We start from the raw sequence: 21,037 nt of genomic DNA, 5'->3' as shown, positions 1-21,037 counted from the left end.
TCGACACAGGCTCTGCAGTGTCAATAATTGGGGAAGGTCACTTTCAAAACCTTTTTCAAGATAAAGTACAACTCAGGACCCCCAGCATTACTCTGTTTGACTTTTCACGCCAGAAGATCCCTGTGCTTGGCCTGTTTAAAGCAACGCTGTCGTACAAGTCACGAACAGCCGTCGTACCGCTTTACGTAACGTGCAGTGAGACCTCCCTTTTGGGATTAGATGCTGTGCAAGCCCTGAATTTTCAAATTTCAGGGAAGGAGCTACGTTGCCTGCACACGGTCGTTCAGCAAACGTCCGCCTCCGCAACCTCAACGTTGCCTGCAACGAGCTCAGACGCACAAGGGCGCATTCCACCGCAAGGCGCTATCGTAGAGCAACCGCAGAGTGTGCCAAAGTTTGGCATGCCTGCATTGCTGTGGGCCAGGTTTTCTCACCTGTATACCCCGGGTTTGGGCCTTGTCAGAGGTTTTCAGCACAAGGTGAAGATGAAACAGGCAGTCTCCCCAGTCGCCCAAAAGTTGAGGCGCCTCCCATTCTCAGTACGCCAACCAGTAAGCGACCAACTACAGACCCTGCTCTCTGCCGACATCATCAAAAGGATCGATGCCTCCGAATGGGTTTCTCCCATCGTCGCAGTCCAGAAGGAAGATGGAAGCATCCGTCTTTGTGTTGACCTAAGGGAGCCAAACAAAGCCATTGTGGTCGACAACTTCCCGCTGCCTCACACTGAGGAACTGCTGCATGCCTTAAACGGAGCCCGCCACTTCTCAAAGCTAGACCTCGCCTCTGCGTACCACCAAGTCCTGCTGCACCCGGACAGCAGGGATCTCACAGCGTTTGTTACGCACGAGGGTCTTTTTCGGTTTAAAAGGGTCTGCTTTGGATTGGCGTCGGCCCCAGCAGCCTTTCAGCAGCTCATGACAAGAATCCTGCAAGGCTGTCATGGTGTTCTTTGTTACATAGACGACATCGTCGTCTTCGGGAAGACTGAGAAAGAACATGCGAAGAACCTGGAAGAAGTTCTGCATCGCATTGCGAAAGCAGGTCTGAAACTTAACGAAAAATGTGTTTTCAATGCAACAGAACTCTCTTTCCTTGGACATCGTGTCAGTGCGGAAGGCATAGCACCCCTTCAAGCCAAAGTCGATGCAATCGTCCACGCCCCCACACCAGCAGAACCCTGCACACTCCGTTCATTCTTAGGACTTGTCGAATACTACGCAAAGTTCATTCCTAGGCTAGCCGAGGAAGTCGAGCCTATGCGTCGACTGCTGCGCAAAGACATACCTTTTGAGTGGGACACAGCCGCCCAAGCAAGTTTTGAGAAAGTGAAGACTTTTCTGGCCTCCCACAAGGTGTTGCACATGTTTGACCCAGCTCTTCCAGTGACTGTCGCAACTGATGCTTCTGCATACGGGCTAGGTGCCGTTTTGCAGCAAGTGGACGGTCAGAAAACCCTGACCATTGCGTTTGCTTCGCGGACTCTAACCAATGCAGAAAGGAAGTACTCCGCCAGCGAGCGTGAAGCATTGGCTTGCGTGTGGGCATGCGAAAAGTGGCATGTTTATTTGTGGGGACGGCATTTCACTCTTCAGACGGATCACCAGGCATTGGTAGCGTTGCTGTCTAACAAGGGAACAGGGCGACGTCCCTTTCGCATTGCAAGGTGGGCTGAGCGACTTCTACGCTACAACTACACCGTCGAATACTGCAAGGGCTCGGAGAACAAGGTAGCAGACCCGCTGTCACGTCTTCCAGCGGAAGGTAAGCCGGAATGCACACCTCAACCTAAAGACGACTCTACAGAAGTTGTGTTCCTAGTCGAGCCGCTGTGCATCGCTAAGGACCAGTTCGAGCAGTCCACCAGTGACGACGCCACTCTGGCAAAAGTCAAGGAATACGTTACTTCGTCATGGCCTCCGCACAAGCTCGTCCCAAGCTATCTGCTGCCGTACTTCATGCTACGCAACAAGTTGTCAGTGGTAAACAACTTACTTCTTCGTGGGGAGCGACTTGTAGTTCCACAGTCCCTTGCCCATCAGGTAATCTCCACAGCGCATGAAGCTCATCCCGGCATCGTCAGGACGAAAGCGGGACTTCGAGAACGGTTTTGGTGGCCGGGTATGGACCGGCAAACAGAAGTCGCAATACAAAACTGCAGCATCTGTCGGAAGGCCGACAAGAGTGCGAAAACGGCACCTGCTCCACTGCAACCTGTTCCATTTCCAGAGCGCCCTTGGCAAAAAGTCGCCATAGACATTGTTGGCCCTCTGGAAAGAGCTCCTCAAGATTGGAGGTTCGCCAGTACACTGATTGACTATTTTTCTAAGTGGCCCGAAGTACAATTCTCCAACGAGGTATCTACAAGAACGATCACCAACTTCTTGCTGTCAATTTTTTCTCGAGAGGGATACCCTGACGAGATAGTCACTGACAACGGGCCCCAATTCTTTTCACGAGAATTTTCGCAATTCTTGGATGAGCGTGGTATCCGACTGACACATTCTTCGGTGTATTACCCTCAAGCCAACGGACTTGTCGAAAGGTTTAATCGTGTTTTTAAGGATTTTGTACAGGTTGCTGCGTTAGAACATGGCCCTCTTCGACAAGCGGCCCTGGAGTACTTGGGTGTTTACCGGTGCACACCTCACGCAACCACGGGAGTAGCACCAGCCTTGCTCCTACATGGACGACTGCCCCGAACACGACAGGACATCGTTGGGCACCCATCCCCATCATTCTTCACAGACCCTGCCAAAGAACTTGGCCAGCTTCGGAAGAGAGTCGCACAGAAGCAAAAATACAGCAAGATGTACACAGACTTCCGCCGTGCAGCCAAGAAACCAAACATAGCAGTTGGAGACATGGTCCGTGTGAAGAAGCCGGCAGTCTCTTTTAAAGGAGACCTCTCGTTCAGTCGTTCTCGGAAGGTGGTGGAACAACGAGGGCCAGCCTCTTTCTGCCTAGACGATGGGCGAACATGGAACTCCTCCAAGCTGAGCAAGGTTCCTGCACAGGCCGCCCAGCCTCCCCCAGTCATCCAAACGCCAGATGTTCACGCTCACCCAGCACAGCCTTCAAGCACGTCACCTGTGCCTTGTGACAGTGGGCAATCAGCAGTGCCACTCGGTACCCCTCTCAGTGCAGTGCCTAGTGTTCTGTGCAGCCCTTGTGTAGCATCGCAAGAGACACAACAGGCTGTCTCTTCTCCACCCTCTCCACAACTGCCTTCTCGTCGGGAGCTACCCGCGAGGACAAGACGACCGCCTCGAAGATTTATGGATTATGTTTAGAGTGGATCCAGTGACATGAACGCGTGTGCTTGCTGCAATTGAGTGTATATTTTGGTGTAAAGTTTCTGGCATTTTGAGTGTAGTTGTGTAAATATTCCATGCTTATTGTATATAGATGAAATGCCTCTCCACTAACACGTACTAACAATTACTAATCAACTAAAAAAAGAAAAAATAATAAGAGAGGGAATATGTTGTGTATTCGTATTGGTTCTGCGACGCCACCAGAGATGGCGCTGTGATCTATGTACCTGTTTGTCGTGTATATAAGTCCACCGTACAATAAACACCGGCAGTCGTCGGTAGCCCATGGCGGCAGTCATGTGTACGAGTTCCTCTCTTCCGTGATAGCGGATCAGCATGCCGCAATACCACATTATGTATATGCCGCGAAATGTAGCTCGTCGCCAAAATGTGGCATGTAGCCGCGAAATGTAGCTCGAATTCATTTCGCTCAATGCTCTTCTTTTGAACAGGTCTTTTTTCTATTTTTTTCTGTTTCCTCCTCAGCATGATTGCGACTATATGGTGTTCCCTGTTGCTTGTTTATGATTTATACGTTCATTGCGAATGAAAGCTGGGTACCGAAACAGACGCAGTGCGCACTCGCAGCCATTTTGCCCTTTTTGAGCCCCTATGTATGCTGTGCTGCAGCTTTTTTTGCACACCAGCTGTTTAATGTTTTGGTTTGGTCTTTCCAATCAGCACTGCAATTTTTGAAGCACTGATTGCATGTTTTTCAATGGGGTTAAGCGTGAAAGTGTTATGAAAAGCAAGATTCTCAGGTTTCGTTTCATGCACAACATAAATACTTTGTTCACAATGTAATATATACTTTTTCAAATAATGCTGAAAATTTGTCTGAAATGTACATCCAGTGTCGGCACATCCAGTGTCCAATTGTGTGCGAGGCCTCTTCAACGATCGCGAAGCTCGTCGCGCTCAATCTTGCTGTGGACGCATTCCTGCAGCTGCAGGTTCCTTCGGCCGCAATACTCTCGGACTCCAGGGCTGCGCCACAGCTGTTTGCAAAAGGGCCCAGGTCCCCCATGGCCTCGAGTCGGCCATGCGGGACCTGGGCTGCGACCTCATGCTGCAGTGGATACCAGCTTACATCGGAATCCACGGCAATGGGTCCGCCGACCAGCTGGCGAAAGCGGCGCGCGGCCACAACATTGATGGCGAGCCTCTTTGACGTAGCGCGCAGACGCGTTTCCCTTGCCATCACCTCCTGCTACCCGAATGTGCGCGAGGCGGCTACCAAGCCACCACGCCCCCTCCCAAAAACCGGATTGACAAGGAGAGAGTGCACTTTCCTCCTCCACCTCTGCATTGGTCAGCCGAGAACGGCAGAAAGAATGCATCGGCCAACAAGAGAGGGAAGCCCGTCCTGCTCGCACTGAATGCAGCTACAGTGTATTACAACATGGGCAAGTGTGTTCAGGCACACTCTCTTGCCATGCATCGCGTGAAGCGGCGCACATGGACAAAAAACCGGTCCTGCAGAGCCGCTGGAGTCCTGCAGTGGAACAGGCAGCATGTGTGTGATCTTGCCTGTGTGTTGTGTGCACCATTGTAACGTCTTGAATAATGTGTGTGAGATTTTGGCGCAATCTACGTGAAGTGCTGTACGGCGTGTTGGGCTGTGAGTGAGGTGCGTCCGGTGTGGCTCTGTCTGCACAGCAGACAGAGCCTCTCGATGAGTCTCACAGAGCCTCACAGAGCCTCACAGAAACTCCACCGGCTCGTTAGAATTTTCAGGACACCTGAGCAGTCCACTGGTGCTCAGGTGTATTTGAAGAAGAGTTAAGATAGCAGTATAGGAATGTGCTGCCTCTAAAGGGCTTGCTTTAGAAGACATTGGCAAAGAACCCTTGTTAGTCAAGGTGGAGGGGGATGGTTGCGTAGTGAAGAGGCACAACACGTGGACAACGCTGTCGTTTCTCATTATTCAGAGTGACAGAAACTTGCAGAGCCATAGACAGCACCGTCTCCTGGCTATAGCTGAAATACAAGAAAGTTAATTTAGCATTAGAGAGTCCTTTGGTAGTCTAACATGAGATATAAACGTGGTAGTCGAAAGGGGTAGTATCCATGTAGGTGATCATGATATTTCCGTACACGTCTGTATCGGATCAGATATGAAATTTCTGCTTTTTGTTCAAGGGCTCATGTCAGCGTCATTGAAGTTTCCATGTTCATTTTCTAGGGCCAATCCAAAAAAGTTTGTTGAAAGTGGTGCTAGCATTCTGGAGTTCAATACTCCTCCACTTCTTCGTACGGCAAAAAACATGAGAGAAGATTGTTTAAACGAAGCCAATGGCATGAAAAAGATTCCTTTATTCAACTAAGAACCGAGTTTCATCGCACGTGATGTCATGCACACGGGAATCCGTATTATGAACCGCTCAATCGACGGTTTGTTGGCGGATGCGGAAGACCACGACAATAGAGCAAAGGTGCTTAATCCGAAAACCTCGAGCAGCACTCTGAAGAGAATAATCCACGAGATCGACAACTGCGGCGTCAAGTTTGCACGATAAACGCAAAGGAATGACAATTATTAGTTTGACAGGTGGCGAAATGAAGCGCCTTCTCAAACTCTTACCGGACAAGCTTCCGCGCAGTCTCCCCGCTCAAACAGAAGCCAAGACTGTCCGCCTTTGGAAACTCTTCGAGGAAGTGCTAGACCACTTCGAACACAATGTAGACGGGCTCAGTATACAAAACAAAGCTTCTCAGTTCTTTGAAACTTTCCTAGAATTGGGAAAAGAGTGCAAAGGGTACGGCTCCGAGCGTGTTACTCCTTACATGCACATACTTGTGCACCATGCCGCAAGCAAGCATGAGACGTTTAAATGCTTGAGATGGTTCTCTAGTCAGGGAATTGAGAAAAAAAATCATGTATTGAAACACTTGCACCACTCGAAAACGAACAAGTGGAATACAGCTCAAGATGCTTTGAATCTAGCCGAGAGGCTAGAGGTAGCCGATTAAGTCTGCATCAGTCGAGCGTATTGAAAACTGGACGCTAAGTACTGGTCTGAGGGCCTCATTAAAGAAATTCGGGCCAAAAGACGCCGCTGTGCCGATGAAGACAGTGAAAAAGAAGTGTTTCTTAGTGTAGAAAACATGGACGTAGCAGAGCTGCGCACTGAACTTTGGTAGCTGGTTGTGAATACAACCACCGAATCTGTGGCACAGCTGCGTGAAAAGCTTAAAAAGTTGAAAGCTTAAAAGCTTAAAAAAAGCTTAAAAGCTTAAAAAGTTGAGTGCCAAGACCACAGATAGTGCAAATGCTGTATAATATTGAGTTCTCAGATTTTGTGTATGTTTCTCATGTGTTCATTTTGCTTATATATTTGTGTTATGTATATGCCGCGAAATGTAGCTCGTGGCCGAAATGTGGCATGTAGCCGCGAAATGTAGCTTGAATTCATTTCGCTCAATGCTCTTCTTTTGAACAGGTCTTTTTTTCTATTTTTTTCTGTTTCTTCTTCAGCATGATTGCGACCATATGATGTTCCCTGTTTCTTGTTTATGATTTATACGTTCATTGCGAATGAAAGCTGGGTACCGAAACAGATGCAGTGCGCACTCGCAGCCATTTTGCCCTTTTTGAGCACCTATGTACGCTGCGCTGCAGCTTTTTTGCACACCAGCTGTTTAATGTTTTGGTTTGGTCTTTCCAATCAGCACTGCAATTTTGAAGCACTGATTGCATGTTTTTCAATATGGTTGAGCGTGAAAGTGTTATGAAAAACAAGATTCTCAGGTTTCGTTTCATGCACAACATAATTACTTTGTTCACAATGTGATATATACTTTTTCAAAAAATGTTGGAAATTTGTCTGAAATGTTTTTCATGCTTTGTATAATGTTTTTTTATTATTTATTGCGTTGTGGTTGTGACCTGCTTGTTCTTGCTATGAATTCATCTCCAATTTAACAATCACTGAAAGCATCGAAACCACTGAAAGCATCTGATGCACTGTTATCCAGACTTGCTTGTTTTGTTCCCGGTCATATAGCTGTGCATTGCCTTTCAATTGGTATTCTTGTGGATGAAGTGACAGTTTTAAACAAAGTATAGCTTTATATTTAATAATACATGCACTATACGTATTTGACTGTAAATGACTCATGTATTATGATTACTACAAAAAAATAAAACATCGCTATTCTATCACTTGTGTGTTGTTGCCTTGTTCAATTACATGCTGTTAATTCAATAAATACATGTACCAAAAAGACTGTCTGCGTCATTCGCAGGAAGTTTTGCAGTTCTGGAACATACATAGTACTAATACCAGTTGGGCGAGGTGGTGTAGATTCATGGACGGCAAAAAAGAACACGGGACACAAGAATATGAGAAACAGCGCCCATCCTTGTGTTCTCACCGTTCTGTGTCCAGTGTTTTTCGCGCCTTTGTTAGCTCTGAACATATGTAGCAGTCTGCATAGCAGTTTGCATTTTAAATAAAACAAGCGAAGCCTTTTCTACGTTATTAGAGCCCATAAGAGTGTGCAGGGTTCCCTTTTAGGGCGGGCAAAGGTTCGTCACAGCACTTCCTCCCCATATCGTGTGAATATATGGGGCTGACTTCGCACCATGCCTTCTCACTCGAAAGGGGGAGGCACTGACGGTGACCCCCCTCTGCGCGCTCATCTAAGCTAGAGCCAGCATAGTATTCATGTGCTAGCCGTAATACGCTGTGGCCATGAACTTGTTTGATGGTCTTGGACACTTAAGTAAAAAAAAACGAGAAAAGGGAGAGGAAGTGGAGACATTAATTTTTCACGCTGATGTGCTATTCGCGTTCTTCGTTACTGTCTTCAGCTTCTCTTGTAAAGTTTGTGCAAAAAACACCGTCTTCTTTTTTTTGCAGCACGTTTTCCCTTTGTTGTAATGCATGGGTTAGCTATGCTGCACGTTGATGTTATCCAGGCATATAATCATTATCATCTTCTTCATCGACCTGAATGATGTACATCCACTGCAGGGCAAAGGCCTCTCTCAGGTTTTGCCAGTCAACTCGGTCCTGTGATTGCTGCTGCTACTTTATACTCGCAAACTTCTTATTCTCATGACATATAGTCAGCCAGGCTCCAAATCTTGTGGTTTATGTATACGCAATCTGGTCCGGCATAGGCATTGATAAGGATGGTGGACTGGTGGAGGCAGTGGGGATAGCGGATCTCCTGATTTATGAATGCCTTGGTGCTAGAATCAGTTCGAAATTTTGCTTGTTCCTTTGGTTGATCGAATTCCAATGTTCTTAATTCTGCGAGCAATTACCTTTGTAAGTAGCTTGTATACGACGAAAAGAAAGCAGATCGGCCTGCAATTCTTCATGTCTCCTATTTTATGTAATCAAATGATATTAGCATTTTTCCAAGATTCTGGTACCCTACCCGCCAGGAGACACTTCATGAACAGGGTGTCTTGTTTTTCTAACACACTCCGTCCTCCGTCTTTCAGCAGATCCGATGTTACCCGATCCTCACCAGCAGCTTTGCCTCTTTGCATTCCCCTAAAAGGCTTTTCTGACTTCTGTCCTTACTCGTGGGATTACATCTGGGTTACTGCTAGTTCTTACTATATGGTCATGGTTCTCCCTACTTTTGTACAAATCTCTGTAAAACTCCTCTGCTCTTTTAACTATCCTATTCACGTAGGTGGTTACTTTGTCTTCCTTGTCTCTTAGTGCATACATCGGGTTTTTGCCTATCATAGGTTTTCTCTTTAGTGCTTTGACACTTCCCTCAATCTTTAGAGCGTGTTCAATTCTCTCCATGTTATACCTTCTTACAATAGATGCCTTACACTTAATAATCAACTTTGAAAGCTCTGCCAGTTCTATTTCGTCTGTTGTACTTGAGGCTTTCATGCTTTCACGCTTCTTGATAAGATCCTTCCTCTCCTGGGATAGCTTGCCGGTGTCCTGTCTAAGTACCGTACCTTCAACTTCTACTGCCCATGTCGTAATAATACTCGTCAGATTATCATTCATCGCGCCAACGCTAAGGCTGGTTTCCTCGATAAGAGCCGAGTATCTGTTCTGAAGCGAGACTTAATTCCTGTACTTTCCCTCTCAGTGCTGGCTCAGTACCATCAATCAGGTAACAGAGAAATGCTGAGAATACAGTCAACCGCTATACTTAGCCTTCATAGATTACGAGAAGGCATTTGATTCAGTAAAAACATCAGCAGGCATGCAGACACTGTGGAATCAGGGCGTCGACAAAGCATATACAGTCGAGCCCGCTTATAACGAACCTGAATGTGACGCGGCATTCGTTCGCTGCATCCCGAAGTTCGTAGTAAATGAAACACAGCTTTTAAAAAAAGTTGCAAGTGAAAACACAAACTTTCTTGCCTCCAAAAGTCCATGATGCACGTATTTCGAATAGCAGAAGCGATAAGGGCGGTCTCGAGTTCATTTAAAACGAAAAGGCACTCGTTCGCCGAGGCCCGTGGCATAAGCAGCATGAGCCACTGACTCCAAAGTTTCGTCGTTCTCGAAATCCGATTCCTTCAAATTGCTCTCGCCACATACTTCATTCACAATGCCCTAATCTCTGCACGGTTCTGCAAAGTCGGCATCATCATCGGCCGTAATTAAACCATTGCAACAGATGTCCCACCTGCTCTCCCAGGTCGGAGTCGACGACGCGCTGCCACAAATCGCCGCCGCAGTGGTCCTGTTCGAAAGCTTCAGGCTCGGCATCGGGCCCGACGTCGACGAAGTTGGCCTCGCGAAAACAGTTTCGCGCACATGTAGCCGTCACCGTCGCCCACGAAACATTCACCATCTCCACAGCTGCATACCGGGACACCCGAAGCGGCAAGTTGGCTGCCAGGTGGTCAACAGCTATGAGCAAGGGCCCCGCAACGCGGCACCTAACGCGCGGATTACGCTCAAGCCAAGCGGTCACACTTTCGACGTTTTGTTGAGCGGCACGAAAAAGAGTGCTAGTCCTCCCGTCGGCCATCATGACCAAACACGCACACCAAGAGCGAGCAAGATGTGCACACGCGACACACATGCCAGAACACGTGGAACAGCTCTGGGCCCGTTTCCAGTCAGTAAACAAAAATAATTCGAGCAGCATGGCGGGCGTCGCGGAGCGGTGGCGACGGGTGAAGGGGCTGTGATCAAGAGAGGAGAGCAGAATTGTGAGAGAAGGGCAAGGAGTTGCGATAAAGAGAGGGGAGGATGCAGCGGGAGGGCGACCTTGAAAACCAAAACACTCGGGAAGGAGGCAGGTTGGGTAGCCTGCTTGAAAGCAGCGTTGCCATCTGGTGAAACTCGCCACCAGATTTTAGAAATTTGGTGAAATTCTGGACCTTCTGGTGACCAGGCCTGCAAACTTCTACACCAGCCAACATCTGGTGAAATCTGGAAAAAATCACTCTACCAATTTACGCCTACCTTGGTTGCTCATCCAACTTTTTAACACTAGATAGCGCCTGTGACCACCGGATTCTGAAGTCCCTGAAAAATAAACTAAAGTAGCGCCATTCGTGTCAACGTGCAGACTCCTATCCCCTCGCGTGCATTCCAGATAGTAAACGACGCTAGTTGAGGGGCTGTATGGCTCCTGGCCGCAAAGATGTGCTTGTGCTCATGTTTCCGTCAAAGCGCATCTGGGTGCTGCGGTTCTAGGCGATGCACCGAAAGAGTGATTGAGAAAGAAAAAAATATAAAAAGTAACGTTGTGACGATGTGACGTGTATATAAGCAAGTGGCATGCAGTGGCAAAAGACATCACCGCAAGCACGCAATACTCCACGCGATAGCCCACCGTTTGCATGCAGACGCGCTCAGCGGTGACGCTCTCTATGGCAGCGCCACTGCTGTCCGTGTAATAAACTGAACGGTGCTAAGAATCTGCAGCATGAGGCACTAGCCTTTGTGAAGGTATCGCAAACGCCATTTTGTTTGTCCACTTTCGCGGTGTTTGTTTGTGGCTAGGGGTGCGCGCTTGGTATTGTTGTGTAGCCGGAGTTCGACCGCGTGTGAGTGTGTGCACGGTAATCCTGCACGTTTCGAGATGCCGACCTGCTGTGCCAGCGATTGCAAAAGCAGGTACAGCAAAGGAAAGAAGCTATTTTCGCTTCCGCGAGGAAAAGACAATGCCGCTCGGCTAGAAGTGTGGCTCCAGCGTATCGGAAGGACTGACTTGGACTTTGTATCCTCGCGGCTTTGTGAGGTGAGTACCGGCGAGCTAAACTTTATCGTTTCGCTTGTATTCGTGTTTACAGTGTTGCGGTACTGTCAAGCTCGAGCATCGCACAAAGAGAGTAACCACATCGATGGTAATCGTGCATGCCAGTTGAAACGCGTGCCGCGTTTAGTGCCGTGTAAATGTTGCGTCTCTGGCTTGATCCATGCCAACCACGGCGGCTGCATTTTCGATTGAGGCGGAAATGTTGGGGCCTGTGTACTTAGCATTATATGCACGTTATTGAATACTAGGTAGTCGAAATTTCCGTAGCCCTCCAAAAGGGCATCCCTCATAAACAAATTGTGGTTTTGGAACGTTGAATGCCAGATATTATTATTATTATTATTACTCAACTATTCCAGAAATAATCGTCGACTATGTTACAAAGTAAATGTAATGAATACATTCAAGTGCTAAACTAAACTCTGTTTATTGGCCGACGTATAGTTAAATGACTCCCGCATGTATGTGTGTATGGGTGTAAGGACTTTATGTATAAAGGCGTGGGCAGCGACCTGAATGTCGCATCATTTCGTTTAAGCATGTGCTCCAGCACGCTCAGTATTCAGAAGCTCTGTGGTTGAAATAAGGACACGCAAGGCTAAATTGTGCGTATTTCTACATACTGTACGCACCGTGTGCTAGTCTGGTGGGAAGAGAATGTGGCAAACAGTGCGTAGTCGTGTACGTGTTGACACTAAAGGTTATTTTAGTTTCTTTTAGAGCGTGCTGTTTCATTGTGTAACAGTAGCCGCGAATATTTCCTTACCTAGGACCACTTCACTGCGGACCAATTCGAGCCGATAGTGCTGCGCAAGTTTGGTACTAAAATGTTGAAGAGAGACGCGGCGCCTACGATCTTCAGTCAAGAGCATTTGCAAACGTCAGGTAAGCCAATCGCGTTAAAAAACTGGAGAATGTTTAGTCCGTCTTCATTGTTTTCTGCATCACCCATAATTACTTCTCAGCCTTTCACTAACCTGAAACATGTCGTCTTGCATATAGGTGTTGTGCACTGTTTGTGTATAGCTAATGGCTTTTCTTTGGTATAATTAATGCATTTTTTTTTCATTCTCCAGAATGCAATGATTCAGCCCGCTCATCTTGTGGCCTTAATCTACTACTAACAGCAGCTGCTCTTGTTGGTGAGTTGACGGTTAAGCACATCTCACGCCTTTTCCCTCTTCGTTATTATTAATACATGTTTGGATTATGCAGAAGCCAAAGAGACACACTGCCCATCAGCTACGAATGTGCTTCTGACACCGGCTGCTGTTGATGGTGAGTTCTTACTGCATTTATTACTTACTGTAATTACAAACGTGCTTTATGCCTTCATTGATGTTTTATAATTTGTAGGCTATGGAGCCAACAGTGATGCCACTCAAGCAGGGTTAGGTTCTTCACAAGGTAACGTAGCTAACACACATGCTGCATGTAGTCAAAGCATTGTAACGGCTTGTAACTTGTATCCATTGGTTTATATATTTTACAATCATGTCTGTAGGGGTGTGCTGCAGATCCACAACATTTTGCTCCGCAGTATGGTGTTCAGCACATTGCAAGCATTAAAAGCATTGTCGCTTGGGTTTTGGCATGCATTCTTATTACTGAAAAATTGTAATGCACCTGTGCGTATTGTAAATGCTTCAAGTAGTGTTGATGCTTGTTTGCCAAAATGCGATGTAACAGAGATGATGGTCTTCTTCAATTTGTCTTTATCTTTTTTTAGGTCACACTGCCACTGATTCAGCACCATCGGATTTTCCAGAAGGTAATGGCAGTGACATGTTGCTTTGAAATTTCACATAATTTATTGTTGATCTCATGTTGCAGATGCACCTTCAAGTTCCGAATGTGACGCACTGCCAGCTTGTTCAACAGCTTGTTCAGCAGGTGAGTGCTACTTTTCATGATTTGTGTAGGCATGTGTCTGATTGATTGATATGTGGGGTTTAACATCCCAAAACCACCATATGATTATGAGAGACGCCATAGTGGAGGGCTCCGGAAATTTCGACCACCTGGGGTTCTTTAACGTGCACCCAAATCTGAGCACACGGGCCTACAACATTTCCGCCTCCATCAGAAATGCAGCCGCCGCAGCCGGGATCCGAACCCGCGATCTGCGGGTCAGCAGCCGAGTACCTTAGCCACTAGACCACCGCGGCGGGGCGGCATGTGTCTGCCAGATGGTTTTGTTGGTTCCAACTATCATATGTGCGCAGGTGTGGAAACCACCCATGAATCGAGCTGCCAGCCATTTCAAGCTTTGACGGTGCCTGTTGAGTGTGAGTGAAATTTCTGTTCAGTATCATATACATTTTTTAATTTTAGTCACTGGCCATCCCTCATTGCCTGTGCTGCAACTGTGCCAATTTAAAGCTTTGGTGACTGTATCGGTCTTCAGTACTACTAATAAGATTATCCGTCATTTACAGCTCAGCAGAACTTCTGTGCTGCCTGTGGAGGATTTCTGTCTGCTGAGGGCCGAGCTGATGTCACCGGTAAGTGTTCAGTGCTACTGTTCTCACACACTATGCAATATACACTTGAGTGTGACACATCGCCGCCTACAGGAAATTACGTGCACGCTCATAACAGATTGATATATTGGTGCATTTAACAGTGCGGATGCGCTCCAAGTACTGGTGCCCTGTTTTGTTTCTTTTGCTGGTATGCTCATTCTTGTAAAGCGAGAGTAGTCGCACACAACGTAAGTTTATTGGAGGAACATGTAAGCTGTGTTTTGTGTACAGTAATGCATAGCACACTGCTACACACTGCGCAACATCATCACACTATCACTTGTGACACACAATCAGCTGCCGTCTTGTAGCAACTCTGTCAAAAAAAGCTACAACAGTGGAACTATGGCACTCTCCCCACTTTGTTTGAAATAGCCACCGCCATTGATAACCCTACGTCATAACCGAGAGTACGTGCCATATATTCATGTCTTTACTCATTACTAACTATTGGCATAGCTAGGAGGTGGTACAATGGACACTTGCTGCCCCCAAAATGTCTTTCTGCCTTCACACGCAGAGTACAAAGTGAGACGTGACCACACTTGTCTGTCCTTCCCCTATTTCGGATCAAGGACACGCCCCCACCAAAAAAATAGTTCAGCTGCATGCATTGCGGGTTCTGCGCAGCTCCATTTGTCCCTCTTCATTGAGCAACAGTGTCAGCTTATGCTGTTTGTTAAAACCACTGTTGTGTTCTCAAAAAGTTACGCTTACACTTTTCTGCTGAATAATATGGAGTGGCACTGAATATTTTTATTTCTTTAAATCCTTATGGTTCTCCCTCACATGCTAGTCTGGGTTAAATAGTGAAATTTTCGAACTCTTGTCGTTTCCTGCTCAATCTGCGCTTTGCAGGCTCCAGTTCAAGTAGTTAAGATGCTGATCAAGCAGTAGTAGCTGCCGTTCAAAAAAGAAAAGCTACATTGGAAGAGTGCTTGAACAACATGAGGCGGAAAGTTGCTACACTGCAACAACAGAAAAGCACAACAAACCGTAGAAACCATGAACTCACGCGAAACATCAAGAAGTACCTGTCACCAGATCAACTGCAAGGCATGTGGACTTCCAGTATGCGAGGGAAGCAATGGTCTAGAGACTATACAGAAAGGCCTCAAGCTCCGTTTGGCATGTGGATCCAGAGGCTACAATGCGGTCAGGGAGCTTGCTGTACCCCTTCCGAGTAAAAGAACTTTACAACGTCGTGTTGAAAACTACAAGTTCTCACCAGGAATTCTACATGAGGTTCTGAAGTCCCTTGCTTTAAAGGTGAAAGGATGGTGTAGCTGAATATATTTGTTACATTTATTCTCATGAGCATCTCTTTCAGCATTACACCTTGAGCAAAAGGTGAAACCTTTTCCACAGCCTTCCACTATGGCATGTCTCATGATCGTATCATGGTTTTCGCACGTAAACTCTAATATTTATTAAGCTTTCATGTGTTGCTAGTGCCAGTGTTAGTGCCTGTCACTGCGCTCTTTGTCGTGCACGTTTTAGCGGCCATTCATAAAGTTTCCACAACATATTCTCACCTTTCCTTCACTTATGACTTCAGGTCCTCTAACTAGGCACAATGCCACATAAATTTCAATAGGTGATAATCTTCTTGCATGCAAACATCGAAATACAGCTTGCACTGTGCACTGCCTGTTTATTCTTGAAAAGCATTGTATTTTAAATGTCTTTATTAATGCCTTTGTTGCCTAATGCATGTTGCATATTTCAGATAACCACCATGAAGGAGCATGAGAGGCATGCAGTTCTGATGCTCGATGAAATTCAGTTGAGCTCAGGGCTTGCATTTGACCAAACGACTGGCACTGTTATTGGAAGGCCAACTTTACCTTTCGCCGACGGTTCTCTGCCACATGCTGCAGTGGCAACGCATGGACTTGTTTTCATGCTGGGTGGTGTTACACAAAGATGGAAGCAGACAGTTGCTTGTCATCTTACTGGAAACTCGTTCAGCAGTGCTGCAGTTCAAGAACAGTTGATTGAAATTATTCAGGAATGTGAAACAATCGGGGTTCGTATAGATGCAGTCGTTAGCGACATGTGTGGTGGGAATATGGCGCTCTGGAGAGAATTTGGCATAGTTGTGGGAAAGCATTGTGTGTCAAGAGTTTCTTGTTGTCATCCTGTTGACCAAAATCGCAAGCTTTATTTTATAGCAGACACCGCACATTTGCTAAAGAACTTGAGGAACCATCTCACACGTGGTCAATCGATTTTCCTTCCTGAAAATGTAGTCGAAAAGCACAAGCTGCCTTCGAATGAGGTTAACCTTGTGCCGATTCGGAAGCTGGTAGAAATAGACTCTGAACTGCAATTAAACATAGCACCGCACTTGAAATCATCCTTCTTGGACCCAGGACACTATGAGAAAATGAAAGTGGGGCCTGCATTTTCGTTGCTAAATCACGATACTGCAGCTGCACTACGTTTCCTGGTCCAAAGGGGAGATTTTCCCAGAGAAGCGTTGACAACAGCATGGTTCATAGAAACCATTTATAGGTGGTTCAAAGTACTGACATCACGTACAACGAAGCTTGGCATCAGCAAGTTAAATGATCAGCAATATGAGGACTCACTGATTTTTTTAAAGGATATGGTAACTCTTTTTACAGATCTGAAGATAGGCTCTCCATCGAAACACGTGTGGAAGCCTGTGCAGACGGGCATAATTTTGGTGTGTAAAGTTGCATTGGAACTGCAGCATTATTATCTTAATGAGAAGGGCTTCTTTTTTGTTAGGCTCAGCCGATTTGCCCAAGATGCTCTTGAGAATTTGTTCTCCACTCTGAGGGCGAAAAATGCAGTACCAAAAGCTCTTCAATTTCGTAGTGCTATTCGAGCTGCTACTTTGGCACAGTTCTTTCGGCGCAGTAGAAGTGGAAGCTATGCTATTGACGATGCTCCTTCTCTAGTTGGCATCGAAAATTACCACGCAAGAGCTCCTAACAGCAATGATACAGAAGCTGTTGAATATCCCAGTGATCTTCTCGACATAAGCATGATGGAGCATGAGTCTTTTATTTACCTTGCTGGGTTTGTGGTAAAGAGTGTTGCAAAGCACACAGGGATTTGTGAGCAGTGCAAAACTGCCACAGTGTCGAACGAAGCTAGTGTGCTCACAAAGTTAAAATCCTATACTGATGACAGCAAGCTCGTATCACCAGGGCCAGCAGTACTTCATTTGCTCGAAACAGCCGAGAATATGTTTAGAGTGAATAGCAACAAGCTTCTGCGCAATGAAGTTACGATTGGTCAACTTGTGGCCACCACTAATGACAGTGTGCAAGCTGTCAATTGTTTTCCACCTTGCCACAACATTCAAGAGAGGTTGCTGAGAGCATTTTTTAAAGTAGGTGGCAATATTGCTCCTCAACAAAAAAAAAGAAAGAGTATCGTCCCGATGCTGTAAAGTTATTGAAAAAAAAAAACCAAAACAAAGTAGGTTAAACAATGAAAAGGGGCACCAATAATCAAATGTTAGACGCGATAAGTTCACCAATGATGAGACAATTGTCAGAGCACAAATAAAAAAAAAAACACAGGAAAAGTGGTCTTTTAGGAACGCGCAAAATAGGGCTTCATGCGCACCACGTGAACTATGTCAGAGGTCGGTTGTTTTCGTTGTGCCCATCGTGACGACGTAGCGTCCGGAACCACTTCGTAGTTTACGTCACTCACGCGGCGTATTACTTTATACGGACCGAAGTATCTGCTGAGCAACTTTTCGGAGAGGCCACGGCGTCGAACAGGGGTCCAAACCCAAACTTGGTCTCCCGGACTGTAAGATACGTCATTGTGACGCATATTGTAGCGTCGTGCATCGACCTGTTGCTGCTGACCAATGTGTACCCGGGCGAGCTGGCGAGTTTCCTCGGCACCCTCTGCAAATTCTTCTGCGTCAGTTGTTAATCGATCAGCGCCTTCATAAGGAAGCATCGCATCCAGCATTGTCTGAACTTCGCGGCCGTAGAGAAGGCGAAACGGTGTAAATCGGGTTGTTTCTTTTTTTTGTTGAAGAGGAATATTGCCACCTACTTCTAGTAGTGGGTCGTATGCCAAGGTGAAGGCTCACACCACAGAGAAGAAAGAAGTGCGCGTGGACCCCCGCTCTGGCAAACAAGCCCAACCGACGCGCTTGGTTAGAGCCCTGTTGCTCGGACATCAATAAACCTTGTCGACACCCCCTGGAGCGACGTGACAATTGGTGGAGGTGCTGGGTAGCCCCTCACGGATGTTTCAGACCCCTCCTGGAAGCGGCACCACAAGCCCAGTGCGAGTTCACACTCCCGTTCATCGGACAAGCCGCAGGATCAGGGGATTGCCACCCGAAGCTGACCCTACAGTTCACACCAGTATGATGAGCACGTCCGTTCAAACCACTTTAACAGGAACGGGAAGCCCCCCGGTGACTCGGTACACCCTCGAAAGTCCACAGGTTCCGACACCGTTTCATGGCACCGAGCTCGAAGACGTCGAGGACTGGTTGGTCGACTTCGAACGCATGGCTGCTTTGAACGACTGGAACGACGCGGCCAAACTACAGCGTGTGTACTTCTATTTGGAGGATGGAGCACGTACCTGGTACATGAATCATGAGGAACAGATGACATCGTGGCCCGAATTCCGCCGCCGGCTGTTGGACAATTACAGAAGTGCTGATCGCCTCGAACGAGCGGAGCGAGCGATCCAGGCCCGCATCCAGATGCCCAACGAAACTGTCATGACCTATGTGGAAGATATGACGCGCCTGTTCCGACGGGCTGATCCGAGTATAAGAAGTTGCGTCACCTGATGCGGTGAGTTAAGGAGCAGCATTTCGCTGGCCTTGTACGGAGCCCTCCGAGCACGGTCGCCGAGTTTTTGTCTGAAGCCGTCACGATGGAAAAGATACTTCAGCATCAATCCACCCTGTATGAGCGGCAAGTGAGCACGTCAACTGCTCAAGTTCTCACGACTTTTGGGAGCAACACCGAGTGTCTGCGCGACCTTATCCGCTCTATAGTACGCGAGGAGCTGCAAAAGGCTGCCACACCACCACTACCTACGGTGAGTTCTATTGCAAGTATCGTTAAGGACGAGTTGCATCATGCCCTGCGTGACCCTGTGAGTCTGGATAATGCCACACCCGCCCCGGCTGACTACCACCGTGCGACTTATGCGGAAGCCTTGAAGCGCCCAGCTTCCTCTTCCCCGCTATTTGTTCAGGCACCTCCTACAGTTTCACTTCAGTCGGCGCAGCCTCTACGGTACTACGAGAACACACGCACGCCCCCACCCCTCGTTTACGCCAACCCTGTGCATCTTGCGGAACAACCAGCACACTACCTTGACGACAGACGTGCTTCGCCTCGGAAATCTGATGTTTGGCGCACTCCTGATCGCCGACCTTTGTGCTTCCACTGCGGTGAAGCGGACCATTTGTACCGCCAGTGTCCATACCGGCGCCTCGGGCTCCGCGGCTTTTCAGTATATTCAGCGCCTCCTCGGTATGGTCAGCGACCCCGGGACATTGAGAATTACCTGGCTCAACAGCGCATACCACCGCCTTCTGGACGGCAGCCGCGCTCACCGTCGCCGAGGCGCTTTTCATCTTTGCCACAGCGCCATGCTGGCGCACGGTCCCCCAGTCTCCGCCGGGAAAACTAACGCAAGCGACCCTTGAAGGCGAGGTCGCTGGCAGTTGACGTGCTGAAGACCTCCGATCGACGCTAACAGTAAAAGGTGTGGATTCGACTGAGCGATATGTGCGGCTTTCTCTGGATATACCGGTGCTGATAGACGGCTATGCAGTAGGTGCTTTAGTTGATACCGGGGCTGACTATTCTATACTTAGCGGGAAAATGACCAGACTACTAAAGAAAGTAATCACGCCCTGGCATGGCTCTGTGATTCGAACGGCTGGTGGCCACACCGTCTCTCCGCTTGGAACCTGCACGAGTAGAGTTCAGGTCTGCGGTTATACTTTTGTAGCAAGTTTCCTTGTGCTCCGTGAATGTTAACGCGACGTTATTCTTGGTGTTGACTTCCTGCAGGAGTATGGAGCTGTCATTGACCTTCAAGAGAATCGCATCACCTTCTCAGCCGACCGAGCAATCGACAAGCAGGACGACCAACAACGTGCCGACATTCTTCGTGTTTCTGCTGAAAGTATAACGCTTCCTCCAAGAGCCAGTGTTATTGCCGACGTCACATGCTGTGGATTGCGAAATGATGAAGCGATTGCAGAAAGTAATTTTGAACACCTGCTGACTCAAGGTGTTTGTGTGGCTAGGAGTATCATACAGCTACGTGATGGCCGATCTCAACTGCTCGTTACAAATTTCAGCAACGAACACCGGCACCTTTTCCGTGGTACTTCATTAGCGTTTGCAGATGAATTAGGTACCGTTCCCATCTGCTTCTCGTCGGACGCAGTGGAGGCCGCCGATACGTCTCTAAACAATATCGATATTAATTCTAACCTCACACCAGAAAACCAGACAGCACTGCGAAAACTGTTGCTTGAATTCAAGTCATGCTTCACTGCTTCCTCTAAGGTGCGCCAGACTTCGATCACTAGGCACAGAATCATCACTTACGACGACGCCCGCCCAGTACACCAACAGCCTTACCGTGTGTCAGCGAAGGAACGAGAAGCCATTCGTACGCAAGTTCGAGAAATGCTTGACGACGGCATCATCGAGCCTTCCAACAGTGCGTGGTCCTCTCCGGTCGTCCTAGTCAAGAAGAAAGACGGAACGCTACGTTGTTGCGTTGATTACCGGAAGCTCAACAGCGTGACTAAAAAGGTACATTATGTCGTCGCTCTCTGGCTTACCTCATCTCTCTCTCTACACCTTTATTTCTATTTTTATTAATTGCTCTTCAACCCCATCCCTTGTGAGCTACTGTTGAGGTGCCGCTCGCTGAAGCAGACAGTTATGGGGCTCACTTTTCTCTTCCTTTCTCTCTTAGAACCACTTGTGT

General features: G+C 47.4%; 1 protein-coding gene and 1 long non-coding RNA gene across 5 annotated transcripts in view; one reads left to right on the top strand and one right to left on the bottom strand.

Moving 5' to 3' along the window:
• LOC119178667 (uncharacterized) overlaps positions 1-21,037 on the bottom strand; it is a 130,734-nt gene that overhangs the window by 52,233 nt on the left and 57,464 nt on the right. For 2 of the 4 annotated variants that reach the window (XR_012885059.1, XR_005110744.2), the window contains exon 3: positions 15,688-16,029. The exons of 1 other annotated variant lie outside the window; for it this stretch is intronic. Coding sequence is in view for 1 of the 3 variants with exons in the window: in XM_075869736.1 (XP_075725851.1) it covers positions 15,901-16,029 (129 nt within the window). In the remaining 2 variants the exon portion in view is untranslated. Of the gene's footprint in view, positions 1-15,687; positions 16,030-21,037 lie in introns of those variants that run through there. One more of the 4 variants, XM_075869736.1, reaches the window with a different exon arrangement.
• On the top strand, positions 12,743-13,864 carry LOC119178668 (uncharacterized). Its single transcript, XR_005110745.2, has 5 exons — positions 12,743-12,806; positions 12,885-12,935; positions 13,258-13,299; positions 13,362-13,421; positions 13,754-13,864. It is a non-coding gene; the product is annotated as an uncharacterized LOC119178668 (long non-coding RNA).

This window comes from Rhipicephalus microplus, chromosome 1 (assembly GCF_043290135.1).
Source record: "Rhipicephalus microplus isolate Deutch F79 chromosome 1, USDA_Rmic, whole genome shotgun sequence".
Classification (NCBI taxonomy): Eukaryota; Metazoa; Arthropoda; class Arachnida; order Ixodida; family Ixodidae; genus Rhipicephalus; species Rhipicephalus microplus.
Note: the sequence above shows the minus strand (reverse complement) of the source record. Positions and strands in the feature narration are given on the sequence as shown.